Source organism: Nelumbo lutea, chromosome 1 (assembly GCF_056320005.1).
Source record: "Nelumbo lutea isolate HS-2025 chromosome 1, American lotus-T2T, whole genome shotgun sequence".
Classification (NCBI taxonomy): domain Eukaryota; kingdom Viridiplantae; phylum Streptophyta; class Magnoliopsida; order Proteales; family Nelumbonaceae; genus Nelumbo; species Nelumbo lutea.
In genome coordinates, this window is record NC_142684.1 from 94,841,374 (window position 1) to 94,865,106 (window position 23,733).

A 23,733-nucleotide genomic window follows, 5' to 3' on the forward strand; every position below is an offset into this window, starting at 1 on the left:
GGGAAGAACGGCTTGGACTCAAAAAGGACACATCCATAGACAAAATATTTACGACTAACTGGGTCAAAACACCGATACCCCTTTTGAGAGGATGGGTACCCCAAGAAGACACAAGGAATGGACCGAGGGTCTAACTTACCTCTGGATGGAGACAAATCATAGACAAAGGCCTAACAACCAAAGACTCTCATGGGAATGGAAAATAAAGGTGATTGAGGGTACAGTAACTGATGAGGGGCCATGTAATTCAATACTCTAGAGGGCATGCAGTTGATGACATACGCAGCTGTAAGTATAGCATCCACCCAAAACCATTTTGGGACATTCATGTGTAACATCATCCCGCGGGCTACCTCAAGGAGGTGTCTATTTTTTCTTTTTGCAACCCCATTTTGTTGTGGTGTTCTGGCGCATGAGCTTCTATGAATAGACCCATGGGAGGCGAAGAACTCATTTAGCTCCCCATGGAAGTATTCCTTTGCATTATTGGATTGGAAGATCTATGTAAACACCATCCTCTGGAAGTCTTTCACTATCTTTGGAACCTCGTCTCTACTACGCATAGGGATTACCCGTATATAGCGAGAGTAATAATCAATCAATGTAATAAAATACTTATATCCACCCTCAGAGATTACGTTTGTTGGCCCCCATACATTAGAATACACAACATGAAAATGAACATTTGATCTTTTATTGCTTGAATGAAAGGTTGTTCTACATTGTTTACTCAACTGACACGTTTGACACATGAACTCTGACACTGAACACGACTTAAATAAAAGTGGGAACAAACATTTTATTACTTCGAAAGAAACATGACCTAAACGACTGTGCCATAACAAAATTTGACTCTTATTTGACTGACTATGTGACTTTGAGGATGACACGGAGAGACCAGCTTTGTCATCGAGAATGTAGAGACCGTCCACCAGGCTTCCTCTACCAATCATCCTCCCAGAAGTTAGGTCCTGAAAAACACACGAGTCAGCAAAAAAGGTTACACTACAGTTTAAAGAACTTGTAATGCTACTAATTCAAAGCAAATTTATGGGAAGTTGAAGGACATGCAATACACAATTCAGGTTAAGGCCATGGGAAAGGGATATCAATCCTTGACCTGCAATGGAAGAAAATGAACCATCTGCAAGTCTCACTCTATCCCTTCCTGACAAAAGGCTATAAGAATGGAATAGGTTAGGCTTATCGGTCATGTGATTTGAGGCCCCTGAGTCAATAATCCAAGGGGAATCTGTGGGAGTGACATGGAATGCAGAAGCCACATTACCTGAAGTAGATGCAAACGAGGTAGAGGGATTACCAATGAGCAATCCAATTGCCGCAATGCCCTACCATAAGATTTCAGATGCTCTCTAAATGAATTCATTATATTCTCCTTGGGGTCAGGCTTATTAGGAGGGTCCCGGGTACTACCGGCAACTTGAGTGTCTTGGGTTGCCACGTGTTGCACTCGTTCTTTTCAAGTGACCTTTACCCTGTTCCTGATTCTTTGCTGCCCACTTGGGTTTCCCGTGGATGTCCCAACAGGTGTCACGTGTATGTCGTGACCTTCTACAGTGGGTACAAAAGAGTTTATCTTTATCATCTGCCTTCTTAGGATCACTTTTCTTCCATGTTGGGCTGTTATTCACCGCAGCCAAGGCAACTTGTTGCTCCCCCTCAGCTGTAACCATCACACTTCGCCTGCTTTCTTCAGATTGGACAAGGGAGTATACTTCGTGTACTGTAGGCAATTCTTTGCTTCCTAGGATCTACACCCTTAATGGTTCATATACAGGGTTCAGCCCTAACAAGAAAGCAAACACTCGTTGCTGAGAGATCAGCTTCTTGTAGGCCTTAGCATCATCGTCGTGCTTCCACTCTATGGCCTGATAATGGTCCAACTCCTTCCATATGGAGGTAAGAGCTGAATAATATGAGGACAAGCTACGGTTTCCCTGTTTACATGTTGAGGATTCAGCTTGTAATTGGTAAATCTTGGCATAATGCCTTTGCTCAGAATAGGTAATTCTGGCCTGTTCCCAGATCTCACTGGCAGTGTCTGCCCACATAAAATTCTTTTTCACATCAGGTTCCATGGCTGCGAGGAGCCAAGACATCACCGTACTATTTTCTTGGTCCCACCTATCATGTTCAGCCATCTCACCCTTGGGTTCTTTCACCCTTCCATTGATGTAACCGGCCTTACCCCTTGCCGTTACATAAGGTTTTACACTCTTAGCCCACTACAAGTAGTTCAGACCATTCACCTCCCATACCTGCTGTGTTGCGGGTTGGGGTGTTCCCCAGTGAGGTCAGTTCATGACTTTCCATTGAATATTACAACCAACCAGTCCAAATGCTACCTAACAGCATAGCCGCCACAACTAGAATGTGGCAACTCAGGGTTTACTCCTAGAATGTGAGGAACAAACTATTGAATATTGCTGAGAGCACAAGAACTACTGCTGACAATAAGAGATCAGTCACTACAATGTCCAAACAGAACAATAAATAGTCCGGTCATCGGTTCAGCACCACCAATACAGACATTACTGTCAGTTTGAATGTGTTTCCCCCACTCTAACCATCCAATTATTCAAACTAGTAATCATATAATCAAGGCATAAGCCCTATGCATCATTGGATAAAGAATATTGAGATAAACTGAAACAAAACCACACCTGTTCAGCACTAGATCAGAACCTGCTAGGGTTTCATTGCACCATCAACACCCTCCTTCGATTAGGGTTTCAGCAGACCAGCACCATCCCACGTTCAGACACAGCTAGGGTTTTTCAGTAACTGTCGCTTGGGGCCACTAGGGTTTCAGCAGAAGCACAACCGCAAGACTTACTAGGGTTTCTGCAAGCACAGCCGCCGCTAGGGTTTCTGTAAGTGCAGCCGCCAGAGAGAACTGAGACCAGCCGCCGCTAGGGTCTTTTTTTTTCTTGATAGAAAAGTAGCCACGTCCAATCCTCTTTAGAAAGGTTGATGCTAGGATCGTAGGTCTTCTCCAGCCTAGAAATTCCGCTCTAATACCATGTTGTTGCTTGTGGTGATTGAGAGAGAGAGAGAGAGGTACGAATGATAGAAAGAAAAGAAAACTCAGTACCGGCAGCCGCCAATCTTCTATTTATATTAATCTTTATAAAAAAGACAAAATTACAAATATGCCCTTGGCGGTGTATCCTAAGATAAGAACAATAAGAAAAAAAGAAAGAAATGACTAGTAGCTGAAATTGTCCCACTAACATCAGTTACAAGGAACACTTAAGCCTTACAATAGCTCCAATCAAAATGATGTACCTTATGACATTTAATGTAAATGAATAAAGTACATATTTGATTCATGTTATTGTGGTGTTTTTCTGTATAATACCCTTAAACTGGACACATATAAAACTCGTGTTAGTTTAGAATCTTCACAGCCGTTGGATAGATCTAGGGAGATTTATCCTGCCAAGGCTGACAATGATGTGCCGCCAAGTTGGTTGGGGTGGCTTGTTTCAACTACCAGGGTGAGACTTGAGGTACATGCAGTGTGGGTTTTCTTGAAACCTTGAACCGGACCAGAATTCCAGCATTGCCCTGGACCTTGGAGATTGATGGGCAAAACTGAAATGTTACACCTGACCCCTAGGCTCGATTATAATACTGCACTAGGTGTCGGATTGGGCTATCTTTGATATGCCAATCAGTGGGATCCTTAGAGGGGGTCAAAACCTGGGTATGTTGGGACAGTCCGAGAATTCATGTGAGTGGGTGATCATAGTGACAAGATCAGCCCCTTTGTCGAACAAAGTGAATGATCAGGGATGTGCTCTCTCTGATGGAAACCTAAACTACCGGTAGTTGATTTCAATCGTTGAAATTTGTTTTATATGATTTCAAAATGTTTGCAAAAGGCTTTAATTCCCAGGATCCATGTAAGTAGAGAGTGCAGCACTGTACCTTGCAGTCGAGGGAGAGGTCCTCTCTTGTCAGGCAGTGTTTGATCATTATGGGCTGAGAAGTTAAGTGTAAGACCATTGAGGGTAATACCTGATAGACTAATCTTGCATCTGCCCATAGTCCTTGGGTTTTTATAAGGTGGCTTGACCCAATGACCATTTAGTGTAAATGTTGGGCCCATTAAGAGCCCATGGTGATGGACTCAGGGGTTCACTATCTCCTACAGTGAATTCGGCCAGGCCTTGTAACAGAGGCTGTGCTGAACCCATGTGGTTGATGTGTAAATCAATGTTTGGGTCCCACGCCATACAAGGATACCCAACTGGGTAGCAGTTTGGAGGATAAGTGAGCATATGGACTTAATGGGCCTAAAGCCCAATTCGAACTGGTTTATTTTGATTAATTAAAGAGGGGTGGTTCTAGGATTTAGATCAGCAGATAGGATAAGAAGTTATCCTTATCCACTCAGAGAGTCCAGATCCAAATAAAGATTTGGATTAGGAAACTCCTAATAAGATTAGGAGGGCTGATATTTATCTATAGATAAGATAAGGGATTATCCTTATCTCTTAAAGAGAGTCCAGATCCAAATACAAGATTTGAATTAGGAAAATCCTAATGGGATTAGGAGAACCTCTCTTTAAGGCTATAAATAGAGGAGAGCGAACCCCAGTTCATCCTCAGTCTTACAGATACAAGAGAGAAGACAGCTCCAGTTAGACTGATGCCATCTTCTGCTCTTGCCTCCTCTTGTTGTTGCCGCCATAACCAGTTCAATCTCCACCTGTAGGAGTGATCAAGAAGCGTTCTTGATATCAGTTTTCTGTGAAAAACTTATCTGAAGTCGTGCTCACTCACTCTCCATCGAATTCTTGCTGAAGAGTTCGATTCTTGCTGAAGAACCACCTGCTGATTCTGCTCCACCCTACGTTGTGTCATCTTCAGTGGGAGCAGTCTTTGGCATTTTCCTTGAGCGTAAACACCTTTGTTGGGAGTTACTGCTAATCCGTATTAGGTATATCCCTCTCCTACCTTTTGGTTTCAGATCTGGTCTAGTTTAGGTTCAAGATTGATCCTTGAAAATGTTGTTTTCTAAAACAGGGAATATGATTCCAACATGGGAAAGAGAAATTTTTGAAATTTCGCCCTACCTACCTATAAGGTTCAGCAATCTATATGATGGATCTCTCATCCCTCTAGTTGTAGAATCAATGGAGGAGCTAATAGGAAGATTTTTTTGTGTCCTTAAAGGTTAGGAATGTGGGGGATGGCTTCACTTGGATTTTAACCAATGTTTATGGGCCAAACTCGTATAGAGAGAGGAATGAGATGTGGGAAGAGTCATATGTCATACGAGGTCTGTGGGAGGGTCCTTGGTGTTTTGGGGAGGGACTTTAATGTAATTAGGTTTTGTACCGAATCTAATAACCCCCAAAGGACAATTACAACCAGCAGGAGGAAGTTCAATGATTTCATTAATAACTGTGGTCTAAAGGATTTACCCCTCTTACAAGCCAATTTTACATGGTCAAATTTCCAAGAAAACCCCCTTTGCTCGAAATTAGACAGATTCCTCTTTACTGAAGAGTGGGAGAACCATTGGACGAACTTGATGGCTAGAGCCTTACCTAGAGTCAGCTCTGATCACTGCCCTATCCAGCTAAGTCATGAAACCTTAACTTCTGGTCCTCGGCCTTTTAGATTTGAGAATGTGGTTAACTCATCCAAATTTTGTGCACTTGATTGGGGAATGGTGGAGAGAAGAATTAAGAGGAGTGAATTGGAAGGAAGTAAAATTCCACAAAAAAATTGAAAAGGTTGAGATCCAAAATTAAGGAGTGGAATAGGGAACACTTTGGAAGGATAGAGGAGCAAAAAATTGACTTGATGTCCAGGATTGAGGAACTTGATTCCAAGGAAGCTCAAAGGATGATGAGTGAGCAAGAACGGGTTTTGAGAGGAAATTTAAAGAAGGACCTGGAAGAGGTCCTTTTGAGAGAGGAAATTTCGTGGAGGCAAAAGTCATGACATAAATGGATTAACGGGATGGAAATACTAAATTTTTCCATGCATTGGCTGATGGGAGGAGAAGAAAAAATTTTGTGGCTAAGTTAGAGGTGAATGGGGAGGAACTCACAAATCAAGATGAGATAGCCAGATGTTTTGTGGATCATTTCAAATCAATCTATAGGAAACCGTTGAATAATAGGCCAACCTTGGAAGACTTGGAGTGGACTAGATTGTCTGAAGAATAAGCAAACTGGTTAGAAAGGGACTTTAGTGAAGAAGAGATTAGACAGGCGGTGTTTTTAATGGATAGATCCAAAGAACTTGGTCCAAATGGCTTTACAATGGCTTTCTATCAGGGTTGTTGGGATGTGGTCAAAGAAGACCTTGTTGAGGTGTTTCAAGAATTTGTAGATAAAAAAACGGTGAGCCCTAGAGTCAATGCTACCTTCCTAGCCCTAATCCCATAGAAGGCAAATGCAAAGAACTCTAACAACTATAGGCCAATCAGTCTAGTGACAAGCATCTATAAAATCCTGGCTAAAGTGTTGCCATTGAGAATCCGAGTAGTACTACCCTCCATCATCAATCAAGAACAAGGTGCTTTCGTGCAAGGAAGGCAAATAACAAATCAGATCCTAATAGCAAATGAGTGTGTGGAGGACATGAGAAAGTCAGGAACCTAAGGTTTCATTTGTAAACTAGATTTGGAGAAGGCTTATGATCTTGTGGGTTGGAGTTTTTTACTAGAGGTACTAGGGTGTTGTGGGTTTGGAGCTAGATGGTGCAATTGGGTAAAGGGCTGTATTAGTTCCTGCCATTACTCCGTTTTGGTTAATGGGGTGGTGAAAGACTTTATCCCAGCTTGTAGAGGCCTTAGACAAGGTGACCCTCTCTCCCCTTTTCTTTTTACCCTAGTTGCAGATGTCTTCAGTAGATTAATCTCTAAAGTAGATAGGGAAGAGGAAGTTAGAGGTTGGAGGATTGGAAGGAACAATGTCCGGGTAACCCAACTGCAATTTGCCGATGATATCATAATTTTTTGTGAAGGGGGTGACAGGCGGGAAGTGAGAAATCTCAAAGCATTGTTACAACACTTTGAGAATGTCTCCAATTTGAAGATAAACCTGGATAAGAGTTGTGTGGTAGGGGTTAATTTGAATGAGAGGACTTTGCAGTCCGTGGAAGATTGTTTAGGCTGTCCCATTTCTTCTTGGCCCTTGCTACTAGGTCTCCTTCTAGGGGCTAACCCAAAGGAGAATAGTTTTTGGACCCCAATTCTGGAAAAGTTTGAGAGAATATTAGCTTCTTGGAAAAAGAATTACATTTCCATAGGGGGGTCGAGTGACTTTATTGAGAGCTACCCTAGCAAATTTACCGGTTTATTTTCTCTCTATCTTTAGGATTCCTATTAGGGAGGCTAAGAAGTTAGAGAGGATAATGAGATATTTTCTGTGGGAGCCCGGGGAGGAAAAGAAAGATCATCTAATCAATTGGGAAATAGTTTGTAGGAGTAAAGAAGAGGGTGAACTGGGAGTAGGAAGGTTAACTCAAAGGAATAAAGCTCTCTTAGGAAAGTGGTTGTGGAGGTGGCCTAGAGAAAGGGAGAGTTTGTGGCATGAAGTGATAGATAGTATACATGGTAGACGGAAAAATGGCTGGGATGCAGGTGTATCACGTCAAGCTACGTTGGCATCTCCTTGGAAAGCAATTCAAAGTGTCTTCCCTCAGTTTCTCAACTTGGTCACGTATGATGTCAACTCTGGTGACTGTTTTATTTTGGGAAGATACTTGGGTGACTACCATTAACCTTAAGGACAAATTCCCGGATCTCTATTCTCTTTCCCTTTATAAGGAAAAAACTGTTTCTCATTTTCTTCCTTCTATTACTTCACCCTCATACTTAAGCTGGGACTTTGGTTTTAGGAGAGGTTTGAGGGATGTTGAACTTAGTAGTGCTTCTTAATTGTTGTCTCTTCTTGGCAGTGTCTTTCTGGATCCTCTTTGCTCGGATGTGAGACTTTGGTCCCCTCATCCAAAAGGTTTTTTCACTTGTGCTTCCTTTTTTAAGTCCCTTTTCCCTTCCATGGGACAGTTGGGTTTCCCCACTAAGGAATTTGGTTCAGACCTGTTCCTCCTAAAATAATAATATTCTGCTGGGAGGTGTTTTAAGAAAGATCAATACTTTGGATTGCTTGCAGAAGAAAAGGCCTTTCATGTGCTTGTCCCCTAACTGGTGTGTACTTTGTAGGGCTAGTGGTGAGGATTGCTCCCACTTATTTGTATCTTGTTCCTTTTCTAGTGCTATTTGGAGTTGGATCTTTTCTTTGTTTGGATACAGGTGGAATCTGTCCTCAGAATTAAGAAAGATTGCTTGCAGAAGAAAAGGCCTTTCATGTGCTTGTCCCCTAACTAGTGTGTACTTTGCAGGGCTAGTGGTGAGGATTGCTCCCACTTATTTGTATCTTGTTCCTTTTCTAGTTCCATTTGGAGTTGGATCTTTTCTTTGCTTGGATACAGGTGGAATCTGTCCTCAGAATTAAGTCAGTTGTTCGATCATTCTTGTTTTGTGTGGCCTACAAAAAAAGGAAAAACGATGTGGAGATGTATTAGAGCAGCAGCCTTGTGGACAATTTGGGAAGAAAGGAATGCTAGGGTGTTGAAAAAAAAGGAAAGAAGCTTACAAACTGTTGAGGATTGTATATTGACTAGAGCCATTCATTGGCTAAGAACTTTGGACTTCTTTCATACGTTTTCCTTTGATGACATTTGGAGTAACTGGAAGGCGGTAGCCACTAGTCATACGAGGAGAGACAAGGCAGCTGCAGTGTGGAAGCCTCTGCTTGAAGGTTGGGCAAAGCTGAATTTTGATGGTAGTAGCCAAGGAAACCCAGGCCCTTCGGCGATAGGAGGGGTGCTGAGAGATAGAGAGAGAAACATCCTAGCTTTGTTTTCAGGCCCTGTGGTAATAGGAGACTCAAATAGAGCAGAGATCTTAGCGGCTGTACAAGGCATCCAGATTACTGAACAGTTGGAGTTCAACACTTGATAGTTGAAGGAGACTCTAAAATTGTTGTGGGATGGCTGACAAAGCCAGCTTCAGCTATGTGGCGATATAGAGATTTATTGAGGAAAGTCAATTGGCTCACAAGAAATATGACAGTTACCTCTCTTTGGGTAGAAAGATCAGCAAATTCCTTAGCGGATGGACTAGCTAAGCAAGGGGTTTCAAGGGTTCATTTGTTTTGGGCTGCTATGTAATTATATTTCTGTTTATTTCTGCTTATCCAGTTCTTAAGTGATGTAATACATTGTTAGAAGAGGTAACAGCTCATGCCTCTTCATGGGTTTCCTGTATTGCCTTATATTCTGATTTAATAAATTATTTTCGTTCATCAAAAAAAAAAAAAAAAAAACTTGAACCATTTCCCCCTCAAGGTCAACCAATCAACCCAAGCGGTTGAACTGTTGACCCATCTGACCCGTTCAGCAGGTTAGCAGGCTCTTGTATTTATTTCTAGAATTTTTTTAATAGTAAAATATCTGGATGGAGATTTGACACAAACCAGCATTGTGACCAGGTCACTGGTCCAACCGACCAGATCAACGATCTATTGAAAATACTGGTTCTCCCATGTATTTCATTTATTTCAAATACTAACTAATTTGACACATGTGATCCCATCTTTCTACTCTTGAGTTCTCCCATTACCATCATGATTCTACACTTTTGAGCTCATATTACCCTATACATCAAGCCTCTGCAGCCCCACTTATTTAGCTACATCATCAAGAAGTAGAGTTGTTCAAGCAGTCAGGTATTCATGCCACATGCCATAAAGGAAATATTTGTTAAACATTTCTTTTAACTTTAATTCTGTTCTTTCCACAATATTTACAAACATATTTCCAAAAAAAATGTTTCCAAAATTTCCAACTTTCTGAAATATCATAGAACAAATACGATCTAATCCCTTACTTATGTCATTACATTCTATCCATTAGGTATTCATTGAGAATCCTTGTTAGGAAAGAAGGAATATCCATTAATAGACTCTAAACACTTGGAGATAACTAGGTTTCCAATCAGGAAGTGGTTGTTCAGTACTTGCGACTTGATATGGAACTGCTTGATTGGAAATAGTAGAAAAAGGAAAACCAAAAAGAAATAAAATAAACAGAGAAAGAAAAGAACATTAGACCAAGTCTTTCCATGCATCATTGCTCCTAACTGAAATGCTTCACTGTAATAATAGCTCTTATATCCACTGATTTTAGATACAAGAGATGAAAATTAAATAGGCCAAGACAAGCCAGATACCCCAACAGTGACATAACTCCCAAATACAATAATAAACCCTTCAATGCCCCCACCCCTAGGCAAGCCCCCAAAAAGGTTCCTCCCCATTAGCTTCTTCTCTGGTAAGTGAAATATCATAGATAGTTAGAAGACCTTGACATCCATCTAACCAAGATGTTTAGGCTAGATGGAAAAGACCAGATTTCCCCAAATAGAATGAAGATTCATCCAAGGGACTTACTCGTCCCCCCTCATTCACCCAATCACAACCTGGGAATCCCCTTCAATTTTTATAATATCCCAATGTATTGGCCAGTAGCTAGTCTCTGACATAGTAGCAGGAATAGTAATTCAGCCAAGAATGAGTTTCTGTTGCTAATGGGACTAACCAAAATAAGTGGAAGATTTTACCATCATGATTCTGGAAAGCTACAATACCTGAAGCTGCAGGCTTTCCAAAACTTCAGCCATTAATGTTCATATATGTGTTGTCCATCTGGGAAGGGTTCAAGAAAGAAGAATTTGCTCTCTAGTTGGAGAAAAAGGCCATAAACTCCTAGACCTTTAATAAATGTCATCCAATTTAAAATCCCAAACTGCCTCTCTTGTTTGGATGCATGAACTATTAGTCTCACTATTATGAATTCTACTCAGGGATGTCATTCAAAGACATTAGTCTTTGTCACAACAAAATATAAAGATTCCAAACATCAAAATGCTTTTGTAAGAAGTTAAAAAATTATCTTTGCAACTACTCTGGTTCAAGTCTCAAATTAGTCATTGAAAGTAGCTTCTGGAAAACATCTTGCATATATTACAGGAATCTCTTAAGTAGGGATGCAAATAGGGTGCTCGATTTGAAGAATTTCAATTGCATCAGGATTCAGGACCAGATCTCAGGCTTTGTCCTTAACAAAGTTTAACAAATGCTCAATCCAGGCCTGCCAAAGATGCACCCTCTCTCTAAGGAGAAAAGTAATGAAGAAGAGAAAAAGTGAAGAAGAACGATGAACCAGAGAGGGCCTTGTTGCTGTTGCATAAATTATGGTTGGCTTTGATTATCTCTTGGAAAATTTCCATTTTCCCACTGACAAAGGAGAATATAAATGAGGAAGGAACCATAACATAACCACATGAGGAAAGATCATGTTTAACTTTTAAAAAGTATGTGTGCTCAGCGTTGAGGCTAGCCTTGAGGCAATGCTCAAGGACATAGTTTTCACTTTTAAAGACACCAAGGAGAAACTAGGTGACAGGGGGTGCCTTGTCGCTTAGGCATCACCTAGGCAATGAGTTTTTTGTGATAAAAATAAATAAATAAATAAATCGTAGGGTAGTTCCCTAGGTCTCATAGTAAAAGCAGTAGTACTTTTTAATTAATAATTACCCTAGTCCTCATGAAATAAGCATAAACCTCATATCAAAACATGGAAAATCAACATATTTATGAGAAGAGAAAGAAAGAAAGGAAAATATAAGAAATAGAAAAAGAATCATCAAGTTCCTCAGTTCCTCTTGTATCTTGATTGGATAAAATCTTCAAATTTCCCTATATTGGACCCTTTTGAAGTCTTAAAGGGTTCAAGATTACATCACCGACTTGTGTGTCAATTGAACCCAAACAAATAAGAACATAATAAAAGGTGACTAGTATAAGAATAATAAAATATTATAAACCCACAGAATGAATAATTTAGTGTTGTAATATATATTGTAATATTATCATATCATAAAATAAAAGAATGTAAAAATACTATGTAGCAACTTATACAAAAATATGTAGGTTCTTGGGTGAGTTGACCCTCCAAGGGTGCCTTGTTGCTCAGGCATCACCTTGGCAACTATGCTCAAGGAAAACACCAGAAGGCTCAACCTTGAGGTCCATGCTTGAAAGTACATGGCAAACTCCCCACAAACTAGCAAGCATTGTGTGTGCATTTGTATATGTACATAGAAATGTAAATATGATGATGATGATGTGCACCAATCACAAATAGTATATGTATGTGCTTATATTTATGCTCTTAATTTGAAGCCATTTTTTGAATTATTATTTAACATTTAATGCTTCCAAACAATCATTAAATAGTCTGTAAGGATGCAATGGCTTTCTCTAAAGCCCCTAATATTCTTAATGTTATCATTTATTCATTGTAAAATCTTTGTTTTTAAGGATTAAGAATTTAAGACCCTAACATGGACTTGTTTGGGCTTGGCACAAAAAGTGGCTCATAAAGAATGCAAAATGCTTAACATCACAATAGCCTTTCTTTATAAGTCATTAAAATAGCCATTTGAAGTAATGCAATTGGGAAAAAGAGTGACTGAACGTTTCACATGCTTGAAAATTTTAAGTTTATATTCTGAATTAATATTATGTTTAATATGTTAACTTTTTGGCATTTTTTGTATATTTGTGCCTTGCTTCAAAAAGGTGCACGCCTTGCACCTTGCACCTAAGGCACAAGATGCCCCTTGTGCTTTTAAACACTGGACTGGTTCAAGTGAACATCAGAAAAACGCATATTGAATATCTGTTCCCATAAATAAACTTTAGGAACAAAAGTTGTCCTGAAAGGAATAAATTGTGAAAATGAGAAGATTTCCAAGGTGCAGCCCGTAAGGCACAAGTGTTGTCCACAAAATCAGTCAACCCTATGAGACTCTTTAGCTATGTTATAAAGCCAAATATAAGTCTTGTTTCATTGTCATTTTGGGTATTAGTTTTCTATCTTGTCAATAAGAAGGTTTCTGGTTTATAATGTCAGATCAGAGAAAGTTACTTGGTTTTAGAACAGGTAATTCAATTGGAATATTGGATGCCAATATCTACCAGTTCCTTTGCAGAGAGCTTAGTTAGGGGAGTCAGAAAAGAGTATTCATTGGGGGATGAGCCTCCTGAAAAATATGTAGTGTTTACTCAGGCTTATTAGTTGTAAGCACGGTCAGCCTTCTGTTGTTTTTCCCTCCATCTCTGTTTGGAGAGAGGGGTGTGTTCCTTATTTTAGATTGGCAATTGAGGGCTGTACTTTATTTTATACCTATGATTAATAATGTACTCCAGTCTATATAAAGTAATGCAGTGCAGTTTTTAATGATGAATTAAATGGTCAAGCAGAGTTTTCTTTTGAAGATTTTTTTAAGAGTTTTTTTAAGAAAAGTAATGAATTGTTTTAATAATTAAAAGCCAAAAAAAATACAACAGGTTGCTGTACACAAGGAATATAAAAATATGTTCACTATACATTAAAGAATCAGGCCCTGGCTATTTAAATAAAAAAAAAAAACCCGTATTTGTGCTCTTTCCTCTAAACATCCAATGACTCGCCAGCCAATAGATCATCTTCCAAATAATTCTGCTTATTACTACTTTTTCAGTAGCAACTTCATTTTCAATCACAACAAGTATGAGAAAATTTAATAAGTTTATAGATGAGAGTGAACTGAAGGAGATCCCACTGTTGCAACACAAGTTCACTTGGTCTAACCTCTAGGAAAACCCTTTGAGTTGAAAATTGGATAGGTTCCTCTTCAACCTAGATTGAGGAAACTATTGGGGTAATTTGGTCCCTAGAGCTCTGCCTAGAGTCACTTCTGACCATTGGCCAATTAAGATAGGTGTAGAATCCTTTAGCAATGGCCCTAGACCCTTCAGATTTGAAAATATGTGGTTAAACACATCTAGAGTTTAAGGCTAAAGTGAAAGAATGGTGGGGTGAGGAGCTAAGTGGGGTAAGGTGGAAGGGAGTGAAATTCCATAAGAAGCTGTGAAGGTCAAGATTCAAACTGAAAGAGTGGAATAGGGATCAGTTTGGTAGACCAGAGGAACAAAAGTTGAATACTATCACTCAAGTTGAGGCCTTGGATGAAAAGGAGTCCCTAGGGATTTTGATTGAACAAGATAGAGAGAAGAGAAGATAGTTGAAAGACTTAGAAGATGTTCTGCTTAGGGAAGAGATTTGTTGGCGACAAAAATCAAGGCATCAATGGATTAAGGAAAGAGATGGAAATACCAGATTTTTCCATGATTTGGCAAGTGGACATCAAAGGAGAAATTTTATAGCCAAATTAGAAGTAGAAGGGGAGGTAATTGCAAACCAAGAGGAAATAGCTAGAACCTTTGTCAATCACTTCAAAAATCCGTATGGAAGACCTTTGGATGAGAGGCTACCCTTAGAAGGATTGGATTGGCCAAGTTTAGGCAATGAAAAAGCTTGCTAGCTGGAAAGAAGCTTTGAAGAAGATGAGATTCGAAGGGTGGTGTTTTTGATGGATAGGTCTAAGGCTCCAAGCCCAAATGGTTTTACAATGGCCTTTTATCAAGATTGCTGGGAGATTTTGAAAGAAGATCTTTGTGAGGTGTTTAGGGAGTTTGCAGACAATCATCTAGTAAGCCTAGGAGTCAATGCTACTTTCTTGGCCTTAGTCCCTAAGAAGATTGATGCTATCCTCCCAAAGGATTTTAGACCAAAAAGCCTGGTTACTAGTATCTACAAAAACTTAGCTAAGGTGTTGTCATTGAGGACTAAAGAGGTTCTTCCTTCCCTAATCAGCAAATACCAAGGGGCTTTCGTACAAGAGAGGCAAATTACAGACCAAATCTTAGTAGCTAATGAATGCTTGGGAGAAATGAGAAGATCCAAAAAGAAGGGATTTGTTTGCAAGCTTGATCTGGAAAAGGCCTATGATTTGGTGGATTGGCAATTCCTTTTACAAGTTTTGAGGAAGTGTGGTTTTGGAGAAAGGTGGTGTCAGTGGATTTTTGGCTGTGTGATATCTAGTCACTTCTCTATCTTGATTAATGGAGTGGTAAAGGATTTTTTCCCAGCATGTAGGAGGCTAAGGCAAGGAGGCCCTCTCTCGCCCTTCCTTTTCACCTTGTTAGCTGATGTGCTAAGTAGAATGATCTCAAAGGCTGATAGGGAGAATTTAATAAATGGCTGGAAAGTAGGCGGGTCTGGAGTGTCAGTTACCCATCTTCAATTTATAGGTGATATTTTAGTCTTTGGTGAAGGAGAGGACCTGGAGAAGTTAAGGAATCTAAAGATGTTGGTGCAAAGGTTTGAAAGTATGTCCAATATGAGAGTCAACCTTGAAAAGAGCAGTGTGGCAGGGATAATTTGGATAATAGAGAGGTGGAGGCGATTGCAAGGCGCTTAGAGTGTTTTGTAGCCACTTGGCCCATGACCTACCTAGGACTTCCTTTAGGGGCAAACCCTAGGGAGAGCGGTTCTTGGTGCCCGGTTTTGGAGAAGTTTAAGAAGAGATTAGCTTCTTGGAAAAAGAATTATATCTCTTTGGGGGGTATGATTACCCTAATTAGAGCCGCCCTGTCTAACCTACCAACTTATTTCTTGTCAGTCTTTAGGATTCCTTCTAGAGAAGCTAAGAAGCTAGAAAAGTTGATGAGGGAATGCCTTTGGGAACTGGGGGAAAGTAAGAAGGATCATTTGGTGAAGTGGGAGGCGGTACCCCCACCTGAAAGCTTCCTGAAATTAAATTTTGATGGGAGTAGCCTGGGCAACCCAGGCCCTTCTAGGATGGGAGGGGTTATAAGGAATGGAAGTGGTTCTGTGGCTCTTCTTTTTTCAGGTCCTTTAGGTGAGGGGACTCCACGAGGGCAGAACTATTAGCTGCACTACAAGGGGTACAGTTTGTTGTACAGATAGGAGTGGAGCAGCTTCTAATAGAAGGTGATTCTAAGGTGGTCGTGGGGTGGTTACAGAATCCGGACACTATAGTTTGGTGCTTCAGAAATGAACTTAAAAGATTTAAATGCTTGACGAGATACTTGTATGTTAGAATACAATGGGTAGGGAGATCTGCTAATGCTATGGCTAACTGTTTATCCAAGCAAGGGGCAATGAGGGAACATTTGTATTGGGCTCAGCTGTAATCTTTTTTCTCTAGTGTTTGAAAGGTTGGAAAGGTCACAGCTCGTGCCTCTCCAAATGTCTTCTGTAAAAGTTGCTTCTAATTTCTTTCTCTAATAAATTCTTCATTTATAAAAAAAAAAAAAGAAAAAAAAAATCTTCATTTTCAAAAATCCTTCTTTCTTTCCTCAAACACCAAAATACTGCTGCGGTTAACATCTCCATGCTACTTTCCCTTGCTTACTCAACCTTTCCAAGTACCACCCTCTTAATAACTCTGCAATTGAGGCAGGGAAACAACTCCTAACTGTAAAAGGTTTTGTTATTTTTGTCCAAATACTGTAGGAAAACTTGCAATGTAGCAGCAAGTGGTTGGCAGTCTCTAGGGTTTTATTGCATAGAGCACAATTTATGTTGGGATCTGCATACCTCTTTGGACCAGATTTTCTCTAGTCAAGATTCTGTCCAGAGTGGCTGACCAGTCACCAGACAAGAGAAGGCTGCTTAAGATGGCACAGCTGTGCACCATACTCTATTACTGGAAAACTCACACTCCATCTGTCTGGTTAGCCTACTTTAGAAGGATCTCACAGAGAATTGGCCAGAATTTTCCCAGGCCCAAATTTTCTTATCTTCTCTGTTTATTACCACCTGTGTGTTCTAGAGTTTCTGTAGCAGATCCACCATTGGGGCCACCTCCCAATCATTCAGGTTTCTCCTAAAAATAGGGTCCCATCATCCCATGCTAGCATGCCATTTTGAACTTGGTAACACTCAGCCACACACTTATCAGCAGCTAGTTCAAACAGGGCAGGAAATAGATCCTTTAGAGGTCTGTCTTCACACCAACAATCTCTCCAGAACCTGATTTTCTGACCATTTCCCACTTCAAACTTCACGCCCTTACTATGGCTGTTTTAAGCTTTGTCCACTTCCTTCAAGACCCCATAGTGATAAGGTCTTCTGACCTCACCTGGATCCCACTCCGAATTTCTACACCCATACTTTGCTGCAAAAGTCCTCCTCCAATGACTGTCTTGTTGCTCATTGAACCTCCAAAACCATTTATCAACATAGTAACATCTACTTCCCTCACCTAATCCCAAGCCTCAATTCCCCTTAGGATTACATGCCTTCCTCCAATTTACTAAATGATATTTCCCTTCATCTTTCCACCCCCTCCATAAAAAATCTCTTTTTTTCATTTTCATCGGTCATTGATGCTGGGATAGGGAATAGAGACAGGAAGTACACATGAAGAGAGGAAAGAGCATCCTTCACTAGTGTTACTTTGCCTCCTTTTGAGAGGTATTTGGATTTCCATGATGCCAACCACTTTTCCTTTTGTTCCAAAATTGGTTCCAAATGGCCTTACTTGTACATTTGGCACCAAAAGGCATTCCCAAATATGTGCCTAGCAGCTTTCCTACCTTACAACCAAAGTCTGCAGCATTGAATTAGATTCTCCACAGCCAAAAATGGCCCAGTTTACCAAAAAAAAAAGGAAAAAAGAATCCCCCTCACAACCATCACTTCAGTCTTAAATAAATTTAGATGAAGATCTGTCACTATTCTCAAACCTTTTCATTATAGGCATCAAGTTTTCTAGTTTCTCTTTTCCAGCATTACAAAGAATGCAAAGAAATAGGATATCTGTGGGCATTGTATCCTTTCTTCTCTAAATTTCTTTTCTCTATTTTTTCTTTTTAATTGATACTTTCTTCTGATCTTTTTAAATCTCTCATCTTTTGATTCTATCCACTCTAATAAAGAAAGCTATTGTCTACTTCTTGTTGCCGAAATATCAATTCAGCATCATTAGTATAAGAATATCCAACTTATTTCTTCATCTAGCCCTTCTTCTCTACCTTAAGAGCGCCATCTATAGAGCCTCTATCAACCATCTCAATCTTCACCAAAGTTCTCCTTTCTTGAACTGATTTCCTTATAGCCCTACAGGCCATAAACCAGCTCTTAAATAACCATCCTGTATCCAATTAAGTCCCCCTTTATATTGTTCCCTTTCTTCTTCATATTTACATTATTAGCTAGGTTTTAGATTTCAGTACACGGTCCATCGATTTGGTATCAAACCTCCACACCAACTATCAGTGTTGTGCCACAGATTCATTGTCCTCCATCAAAAAAAAGAAAAATTATATCAAAGGGTTACTCCAGTCCAACTGGGTAAGACAGGTTAAACATCTTCAACAAGGTACAAGTACAACAATTGCAAGGTGATTCTCTTCCAGTCCTTGGACCCTGCAAATCAAGTGTCATTGCATTCTAGCACACATGGACACCACATTACTGAGTCATAGCCTTTTTTTTAATGTTGTCCACCTTTCTTTTGATAAATGAATAATGAAAAGAGCAAGAGGTTAGATCATTACAGGATGCCCATGGAGAGGTGCGAGCTGTTACCTCTCCTAAAAGCAACAAAAAAAAAATTGCTAATGTTGTCCACCTTGTCCTTTGTGTTTTGGGAATTGCTAATGCTATCAGGATGGAGAATTGTTTAGCCAGGCAAGGAATTATCAGTAACCATCATTAGTTTTTTATCTTTAACACAATCAGAAATATCTTTTACTAATTAACGAAGACATTCCAACTATTAGAATGACTAATATTGGGGATCAGTACTATACAAAAGAAGGCAGCACAATGATTGAATATGCTTGTAAGGTGCAGCTTAGGGAGGAGCTAGTTGTAGAGGGGTGGGGAATTATTGGCACATTCTGGTTTTCTAAGGGACCATTTGGTTCACAGTCAGAACCGGAATCAGAATCAAAATCCTTCAGAATCGAAATTGGAATGGTCTATTCCCATAAGTCTGTTTGGTTCAGATAGGAATCAGAATGAGAATTGGAATCAGCTGGAATGGGATTTCATTCCCAAGGGAGGGGGAGGAAATGGCCATTCCCTCAAATGGGGGAATGCCAATCCACTAGGAATGGGAATGAGATTCTGATTCCTCCCAACCAAACAGTTGGAATTGGAATGGCCCATTCTGATTCCGATTCCAGACCCCTATTCCGACAAATCAAATGGGCCCTAAATCGTGCTCAAGGGTGATTATATTGGGTGTTTATCATTGAAGCATGTTTGCTTTTGTATGAAAAGGACAACACAATTGTAGAAAATTCCCTACGCCACAATTACTGTGCCATCAATTTGACAACATAATCCCAGAGACCAATACAAGATCATACCTACCTACCCCTTCTCTTGCAAGTGCATCTGCTAGTGCAATCACTATTGGTGGAATTTCTATAATTTTACCTTTGCATTTAACTTTTGTTTCATTAATGAATTCGTATTGGTGTGGTTGTTAATAAAGGTCTATGGAACATAAAAGAAATAAGTGATGTTGTAAGGGAAACCAATCAGTAATTATTCAATGCTTTACCTGGTATGAAGATCCATTAGATCATCATCATCGACAGCAAATGGGCAGGCAAAATCAGAACCATCAAACTCATCCTGGAAAGACAACCTGCTAGAGCTCCTTGAAAATGAAATCCTTGGTGAACTATTAGATGATATTTTTGCTCCAGAAAGATTTCCAACCTCATCCCTCCCAGCATAGAGTATCTAGAAAAAGAACAAATCAATGTACAAACTGGTGCCTTGCAGATGCGATGGAAGAATGATATGACAAGTGCAACAAGACAAATTACCAATATAGTACCTTCTGAGCTGTTATGCAGGTCTGAACATCTGCTGGCCTCACTGGAGCTCTAACATTATCAATCTGCAAACCAGGTCGTGTGCCTTTTAGGGAAGGCGATGGAGGCAGCATATGACTGGTGAGTAATCCTGGGCTTCCACCAAGCTTAGCTGCAGATATGCTGACTGGAGCACTTTCAGAACGTAAAAGAGCCTTCGACAGATGACCACCAGGTACATGGGTTGGCGGAGATGGGGAAGGAGAGGGAGAGAATGTAGGTGATGGCCAATACTCATCAAAACTTGTATTTTTGTTATGAGCCAAAGAAGCATTGCTTGAGAGTGGAGTTTCAGGGGGGTGATGGGGTGAGCATGTAGGCGGGAGGCGATTGGAAGTCATATTAGAAGGGAAACCACGGGAATCTGAGTATGTTGGTGAGGGTGAAGGAGATGCTGAAGGTGCAGAGGCTCCATAAAGGTCATAACTCCAGCTGTGTCGCCTACAAAATGGGGCAGAAGAAGGTGAAACATGAGTTGTCACAGGAAGAGAAGGAAATCTTTTAAGAGGATCTGTCGTTGGGCTCCCCACATAATCTGGTATGAGCTGTGTGGATATTGGGGTTGAAGATTCCAAGTTCACATCTGACAGTTTTGGATGATACAACACAGAAAGGGAAAGCCTGCCCCCATTAGTATCGATGGGCATGAACCCAAATTGCTGCATCTCTGCCTCCTCTCTACGAGTGAAAGGCTCAACAAAGGAACAGACTCTATGATCAAGGTTAAATGTGTGAATTTGCCCCGACGAATTGAGGTCTCTGAAGAGCTTGTATGCAGGTAATAGCCTCACAGTCACATACAAAGACCTTAACAATATAATGGATTTCTTATACAATGAGTGGGAACTAGTACTGCCCGTCCTCTTACCCCCTGAACTTGAGTCCCTACTCTTCCGGCTCTCATACTGCACAATCCACCTCTCTATAATCTTTTCTCTTTTCACTTCCGAAGGATATTCTTCCTGCCCAGGATTCCAACAATTCCTAAACCTCTCTTTCAAAGAGTAGTTCCTCGCAAGGCCTCTCCTCGGAGAACACCGAACAGGATCCAAGTCCGTCGGTCTCTGGATGAGAATCACATCAACCACCATCGGTTCCTGATTGCTCTGACGCCAGAGGTCAATGTTCTCTAAAGCAGATGGACAGACCCGAAGTGCTAAGTTGAACCATTTATCTCTAGGCTTGACACTCGAAGACGAAGACGAGGACGATGATGGAGACGAAAGAGTCTGCTCTCCACTGTAATTCCGCGAGGAAACACATGGAGACCTGGACTCTAGTATTATGTGCAAACTCTTTGTAAAAAACTCAGTAATTATCTGCTCAATTTTTGCTGATTCGGAGTGAATATTGCTCTGAGAAGAAGCCATAACTCTCTCCCTCTCTAAACAAACAATTTCATCGATGTTAACTCAATGTTCAATACTATTTCCAGAGGGAGAGAAATCGAAAATTTCAAAATCCAATTTAAAATTGATTCTTCCAGCAATAAAGCATTCAAAACCTCTTCAGAGAATAACCCTAGAGATTAAAAAACAAAAAAAAAAAATCACAAATTTCGAACAACAGAATCAAAGATAGAAGGATTCGAACTGCAGAGAGAATCGGAACATGCGAAGCTCAAGGGATCGATACTAAATTTTCAGTGATCAACAGATGAGAAGATCAGAAATTAATCAAAAATCGGAAAGAGATTGAAATTCGAAAAAGCAACACTCACTGTTCTGCTGTTGTTGCTATAGTTGGAATTAGGAAGGAAACCCGTTTTTAACAGGAGGATTTTCAGTTGTTTTTTTCTCGTTGAAACTTTAAGGACCCTGGTTTCTGGGTGGATCTGGGTCTGAGGCTCTGTGAGCAGATGAAACAGGACTGAAGCACTGAGGATACAGATTTATGTCCCGAACTCTGCGTAACTTCCCCGTCAACCGCAGGGAGAGAGAGAGAGAAGACAAATCATTGAACGAGGTAGAGCCGTAGAGTGGACATCTGCCACAGAAGTGGAGACACCAGATTGCTTCCCGTTGAAGCTGAACATAAGGGCCGTTAATGGGCTTTTAGTACGAGGCCCAACCCAGGCCCAAAAACTAGGATGGTGTTCATCATTAGGAAATAGCAACAAAATCTCTTTCCAATATTTTCTGAATGGAATCTAAAGTATTTATTAAAAAATTTGTTACAATTAGAATTTAACAACTAAGAAAAACTTCTCTTATTATTTTTTAATATTATTATATGTTTATAGTTTGATAAACATGTGTGTAGCAGATCCCTACTGTAGCGACTTGTGTTTATAGTTTGATAAACATTTCCCAATGTGCTACTGTAGCGACTTGTGTGTAGCAGATCCCTACTGATGCCTCATTTAATTGTCATTCATGTAGAAATGTTCCCCATGTGTGGCTGCAATGTCTTGTGAGTACCTGTAGGGATGTTCCCAACGTGTGGCTGTAATATATTGTGGCTACTTGTGAGTAGCATCTTTCCGGGGTAGAAGATCCAAGCTCAAGCTCTTGTGTCCTGTATATCTCATCGCCAAAAGTTAGGAAAACCATTTGCCTTTTATTCCCAAGATTACCAACATCACCCAAATTACCTAGTGATTTGGTACCATTAGCTTTTCAGCCAATGGCATTTATACTAGAAATAAGAGAGAGTGAGAGAGAGAGAGAGAGACTGATGGGTGCCATATAGAACAAGTGAGCATAACATTTTGACATTTGTTTGAATACCCCCTTTGGAATTCGCACGGGCGCCTCAGAACATGACTCACAGCACATCCCAACCATGTATTGGGAACATCACCCATTGACAAGTATGGGAGATGTTTCCAATGCATGCTGAGATATAGGGGTGTCAATTGGATTGGATTTGGTCCAATCTGGTCAAGTCCAAAGTGAGTCCATTACAAATAGATCTGGTCTAATCCAGTCCAATGAGTGCTTTGGACTACTTTGGACTGGTCCAGATACTGCCCAATCTGTTCAAATTCCTGTTAATTTAGATTGGTTTCAACTCAAACCTGGTCCATTGACACCTATGTTCTTATCTTCTATCAATGGACCAAATATTGGCTCAATCCAGTATAAATTCATTATGGATGGACTAGGTCCAATCCAATATGTCATATTGATTCATCCAGTCCATCCAAATTCAATGTCTTATTGCTCCGTCCAAATGAGTTTTGATTTAGACGGAGTCTAATCCAAAACCAGTCCATTGACACCCTTACTGAGATATGCATGTGGAGCGCCTAAGGAGTGTGCTCTGTGACCCAATGAGGGCTGGCTCATTAGTGTGTTAGCTGATTTGTTCCAGCAGTGACATGAAATTAAATCCCACAACCAGTACTTTGGGAAAAAAGGGGTGAAGGAGAAGTTAATACAAAAAAATGTGTGTTATATGGAGTGACACCCCCCCCCCCAACCCCTATGCACTAAAACATGATTTTGAGCATAAAAGTTGAATCAACTAAGAAAAAGAAAAAGAAAAGAAAAGAAACAACACCAATGTTTGGCATAGCCTGAGGGTATGTTTAGTATAGCTTCCTTATGTTGCCATTTGAGGTTTGAGCGTTACCACATTTGTGCTACATCAGAATTTAGACCTCAACTGTTAAAAAAAAAAAAAAAAACCATGTTTGGCATGACCTGTTTATGGTGGAAGCTGCAACACAGCACTACACCTCATGTTATGTGAATGTGCCAATTTTTTTAGCTTCCTTTAAGCAGCCATGCATTTGAGAGCTATGTAACAGCATGGTTTCAGCGGAAATAATGTGAATGTGCCAATTCTACTTTTAAAATGCACCACTTTGGTTTCAGCGGAAACAATGCAAAAACTGCATAGTCAAGCGTAGTTTTTACCAAGGTTT

General features: G+C 40.2%; 1 protein-coding gene across 2 annotated transcripts in view; it reads right to left on the bottom strand.

Moving 5' to 3' along the window:
- Window positions 1–21,864, bottom strand: part of LOC148876235 (Autophagy-related protein 13) — a 29,728-nt gene extending 7,864 nt beyond the window's left edge. The window contains exons 1-3 of one of the 2 annotated variants that reach the window (XM_088948270.1): window positions 21,583–21,864; window positions 19,826–21,246; window positions 19,544–19,728 (exon numbers count right to left, since the gene is read on the bottom strand). In XM_088948270.1, the coding sequence (XP_088804396.1) occupies window positions 19,544–19,728; window positions 19,826–21,232 (1,592 nt within the window). In that variant the 5' untranslated portion in view covers window positions 21,233–21,246; window positions 21,583–21,864. Of the gene's footprint in view, window positions 1–19,543; window positions 19,729–19,825; window positions 21,384–21,582 lie in introns of both variants that reach the window. The other variant, XM_088948259.1, reaches the window with a different exon arrangement.
- Between the last annotated feature and the right edge of the window lie 1,869 nt (window positions 21,865–23,733).